This window comes from Lactuca virosa, chromosome 8, assembly GCF_052849685.1.
Source record: "Lactuca virosa cultivar CGN04683 chromosome 8, Lactuca_virosa_CGN04683_v6, whole genome shotgun sequence".
NCBI lineage: Eukaryota > Viridiplantae > Streptophyta > Magnoliopsida > Asterales > Asteraceae > Lactuca > Lactuca virosa.
Window position 1 is genome coordinate 21,247,137 of NC_136433.1, and position 4,979 is coordinate 21,252,115.

At 32.5% G+C, this 4,979-nt stretch overlaps 1 protein-coding gene across 1 annotated transcript; it reads left to right on the forward strand.

Annotated features, from left to right (window-relative positions):
* The first annotated feature begins 2,635 nt into the window (after positions 1–2,635).
* Positions 2,636–4,370, forward strand: LOC145128283 (uncharacterized). The gene is made up of 4 exons (XM_079063093.1): positions 2,636–2,800; positions 3,073–3,567; positions 3,659–3,807; positions 3,921–4,370. Exons 1-3 carry the CDS (start codon positions 2,725–2,727, stop codon positions 3,784–3,786), a joined length of 699 nt encoding a protein of 232 aa, XP_078919219.1. The 5' UTR covers positions 2,636–2,724; the 3' UTR covers positions 3,787–3,807; positions 3,921–4,370.
* The last annotated feature ends 609 nt before the right edge of the window (positions 4,371–4,979 follow it).

The window sequence follows — 4,979 nt, forward strand, 5'->3', positions numbered from 1 at the left end:
AATGTTAAAATTTGAAATATTTACAGTTTAGATTCACAGTGTGAATCTACACTAATCGAGGTTTTTTTTTTTTTTTTTTTTTTTTTTTTTTTTTTGTTGTGAACCTTTTTCAGATTCACAGTGTGCATAATAGTAATTCAGATTCACAATGTGAATCTAAACTGTTCGACATTTTTCATATTGCAAATGTTAAAAATTGAAATATTTACAGTTTATATATATAGGGAAAAAGTTCAATAGAGAACCATTATTAATCAAGGAACCAAGGAAACAATCCAAAGCGTCGGAATTGAAAGCGATCAATGGCAAAAGAAAGGGTTGTAAACTTTTATAATGGACACACATGTACCGGATTATAACAAAACCCACTTCCTTTTTTTCATTTAAATTTTTTTTTAGGCCAAGTTTTTTATCGAAAAAAAAAACCAAATATACCGTTGTTAACGATTTTTCGCCCTCTTTCCATAAATATCCATGATGATATATAAAAAAACGAACTTTTTTTTTCGAAAAAAACCCACTTAATTTTCTTAGTTTTTTCAATATTTAAATTTATTTTTATAAAAAAAAAACTAATTATACCAAAAATATTAATTTTTTATACTCTATTAATATACATCAACACCGATTAAAAAAAATAATAATAAAAAAAAAAACTCGAACAGTGTATATTCACACCGTGAATCTAAACTTTAAATATTTCAATTTTTAACATTCACAATATGAAAAATCTTGAACAATTCAGATTCACATTGTGAATCTGAATTACTATTATGCACACTGTAAATCTGAGAAGGTTCACAAAAAAAAAAAAAAAAAGAAACTCGATCAGTGTAGATTCACACTGTGAATCAAAACTGTAAATATTTCAAATTTTAACATTCACAATGTGAAAAAGCTCCGATCAGTTCAGATTCACACTGTGAATCTGACTTATTATTATGCACACTGTGAATCTGAGGAGGTTCACAATGTGAATCTGAACAGGTTCACAATATGAATCTGAACAGGTTCACAATGTGAATCTGAACTGAAATATCGTTTTTATTTATTATTTATTTATTATTTTTTTTAACATGAATATGAATCTATGTTTAATAAAGTACAAAAAATATGAATTTTGATATATTTATTATTTTTTTTCTATAAAAAAGACTTTAACTTTTTTCATCAAATAAAATGAAGTGAGTTTTTTTCGAAAAAAAAAAGTTCGTTTTTTGTATATCATCATGGATCTCTATGAAAAGAGGACGAAAAATCGGGAATAACGGTATATTCGTTTTTTTTTTTGATAAAAAACATGGCTTAAAAAAATTTTAAACAAAAAAAAGTGGTGAGTTTTTTTATAAAGGGTGGATTTTTTGGTATAATCCGGTGTGTGTGCGTCCTATGTAAAAATGTATATCTATTTTCTTGGCCGTTGATCGTTATGATATTCGACGCTCACGATTGGTTCCTTGGTTAATTATGGTTCTCTATTGAACCTCACCTCTTTATATATATATATATATATATATATATATATATATTAAAAAATAATAATTTAAAAACGCTTTAATCTTTAAATCTTTTAATATTGAATTTCATTTCATATCCTGCTGCCGACCAATGCAAGACAGAATATATCGTTTCAAATTCAACTCCTTTGACAGATACCATTTGAAAAGGCAATTATGAATTTCAAGTGTTTTAATATAGTGGTTCTCATTATAAATTATAAGATTATTTATGGGTCTAATAATCAGTTTCAAACCATGCACCTTCAACAAAGCTGATTATTAGGGGCGGATGCAGACTGTTTTAGTAGGGGTGTCCCTCGTACTTCAAGCGGGTGCCCCTAATAGAAAAAACCAAAAAAAATAATATATTTTTTTTACACTACGTGCTGGAAATTGAGCAGAGGCCCGGGACCTCAAATGCCCCACTAAGGTTCGCCACTGTTGATTATTCTAGGGAAAAGTATATTACGTATTTACCCCTCTTTAGAAAACTCTCAGCATCAGAAAAAAAAAAAGAGAAAAAGAATGGTTGTGGTAGTCGCCGGAGAACAGCAAAAGGATGGAGAAGGCAGGTGGTGGTGGTATGCACAGAAATCATAACATTATTGCAATTAAACTTGAAATTATAGTCAGACTAGAAATTGAAAGAGAAAGGAGGGAGGAGAAGCAGCAAACTTGAAATTTTTTCATGCATTCACAAAGAGTAGTTGAAAACAATTTGGGAAGAAGCCTTTAGGATTAAAAAATTTCAATAATTAAGTCTTGATCTACCCCAAACAAATTAGTTGTTGTAACTAACAAGTTTCCAATTTTTTTATGAGCACCAAGTAATGTATAAATTATATAATGTATATTTCTTTAATTGGTGATTAGTCTAAGTTGAATGTGCATTTCTTTAATTAATTGGTGATTAGTCTATGTTATTGCAAGTAAGAAGTTATCCTAGTTTTTATAAGTACCAATTTCTGTATAAATTATATAATGTGTATTTGTTTAATTGGTGGTTCACAAATCACAATTGTAAATACAAAGTCAGAAATTAAGGATGAGCTGGAATTAGTTAGAAGGTCACTTTCCGTATCTACCAATTACTCTACAGTCTACACAGGTGTTGTCTTCACTTCAGTATTTATGATGAGACGTTCCATTTTTTGCGGATGAATAAGTAGCAAATCTACAGAATCCAACAAATAGAGACTTGGGTTATATCAAATAACTGGATAGAATGGACTACGGGCATAGTATTGACGTTACAAATACTTCTTGTTCAATAAATCTACCGCACAAGGATCTACTCGAAGGTAAATTCTGCTACCAAAAAAGAAAAATAAACTCTTTTTTTAATACAAGAGCATGTGAAAGAAGAATCGATCAAACAGAAAATAATTGTGCACTAGCATTCTAGACTCTAGAGTGATCTGTTAGTGAAAACCAACCCTACTTACAGTGATTAATTCTTGAAAGTTGAATCTAGTTTAATCGATAGTATATATATAAAAGGAGAAGAATTAAATCACTGCATGCAGTACTGATTCTCAAATGTTTTTTTTTATTTATTTATTAAATATTGGAGATATACAAGAATACAACAAGACCTGTCGTCCACTGATGAAAGCATCATTTATGGGCGACTGGCAAGCTGCCAAGGCCATCATTGATGAACGGCAGGAGCTGGTACTGTTTTCTATCACAGCCAATCAGGAGACACTGCTCCATCTTGCTGCTTCAGCAGAAAACACCAAGCAGACACAAGAGTTTCTGCAAAATCTTGTAAATATATTGGAAATGAAAGACTTGGAACTTGAGGATCGCAATTCCTGGAACGCCTTTCAGATTGCAGTTGCAAATGGAAGTATGGAAATGGTTGATATAATGCTACAAAAGAACCAAGCCCTGCTAAGTATCCCCAATATGAAGAACGATTTTCCATTAAGCATAAGTGCTTTCTATGGACATCTTGACTTGACAAGGCATCTGTATCAACTTTCCGAGGGGACGATCGACACGTACATGACAACCAGGGATCTAAATTTTTTTGTCTGCCACTGCATTAGGAGCGAAATGTTTGGTAAGTAATTTGAATTGCTTTTGCTCTTTAATTAACTTATATTATATTCTTTTAATTTAATTGGTTTCTGATCATGCATATCATTTTCCAGATATAACATTAAAACTATTGACCAAATTCCCTTACAAAATGTTCGATCAAACTTATATGATTATACTCGATGAATTGGCTCGAAGGCCTGAAGGCCTGATTCACTTAATAGACCAAAACAGAATATGATTTGGAAAATCATTGATCCATGTAAGTATATATGTCAACTCATTAATAAATTATAAATGTATGCCTACATTAATTTGTCCCCACTAATTAATTCATAGTTAACTTCATTATATATTATGTGCATGTACTTTCAGTTTTTGTAAAGCTGCATATGAAGAAGGGGCCTTCAGAAAATGATGATCCAGCCTTGAATTTACTAAAAAAAGTTTTGAATATTTGTACCACATTCAAATTGGATGATCAACATCGCATACTCAAGGGGCCTAGTGATTCTCAAAATAATTATAAACATCCTTCCGGAGTGTTATTTGTTGCTGTAGAAACGGGCAACACTGCATTTCTGATTGAACTCTTTCAAGTATATCCCCATTGTTATAGTGAATATTTTCCCATGAATCGGCATTGTGCCTCTCACGTATATTAATACCACAATAATACAAAAAGGGTTACTGATACGTATTCTGGGCCATACCGAAGGCTGCCTCCATGGCCGGACCCATTAAAGATGTTATATATTAAAAATGGAAGCCCTTTTGTGATACTCTTGCAAAACTTTCCACAATGTCATTAATGTTTTGCATGGACGTGACACCCACGATTCCATTTACTGATTTATAGATTTCATGCATTTGTTTATTTAGTTAGTTTTATTTGTTTATGGCATGTGTTCCATTAGCTAGCATTATCTCCATTACTTCCTTGTTTTTAGTTAGCACTACTTCTTTGTTATTTAAACTAATGTATGTTCGTTAATAGAAACGGAGAGAAAATTGATCCAAATTTTAGTGTCTTGATTCTTATTTCTTTGGGAGATTAGCCATCTCAAATTGGCCCTATCTTGGAGATTGACCATCTCGAATCGGTCTATATCAATGGTGCTTTCATTCTCGTTCACCATGCCTCCCCGTCAAGAGCCGCCCACCGATGTCACACCGCCATGTATCCGCGAGCAACTCTCCATACTCATCGCTATTTCCACCGCTAATGTCCGCCATCTTCATGCAATTATCACACAAATGGTCACCATCAACACCCTCATCAGCATTCAAACTGAAACCATGGCCAACCTCATCCCGATTCCACCACCGAATCAACAACCAAGACCGCCAACAATGTTATCCCCACCGCTACTGCCTCCACCAAATTCGATGCCATCAACTCGGTCACCACAACAACAACTGACATCGTTGCAA

Bases quoted from the DNA above. Each gene is read 5' to 3' on its own strand.
- LOC145128283 (XM_079063093.1), top strand. From the start codon at position 2,725: ATGGACTACGGGCATAGTATTGACGTTACAAATACTTCTTGTTCAATA. The intron at 2,801-3,072 runs GTAAATTCTGCT...TAAATATTGGAG, and splicing joins GCACAAGGATCTACTCGAAG to ATATACAAGAATACAACAAG. The intron at 3,568-3,658 runs GTAAGTAATTTG...ATCATTTTCCAG, and splicing joins CATTAGGAGCGAAATGTTTG to ATATAACATTAAAACTATTG.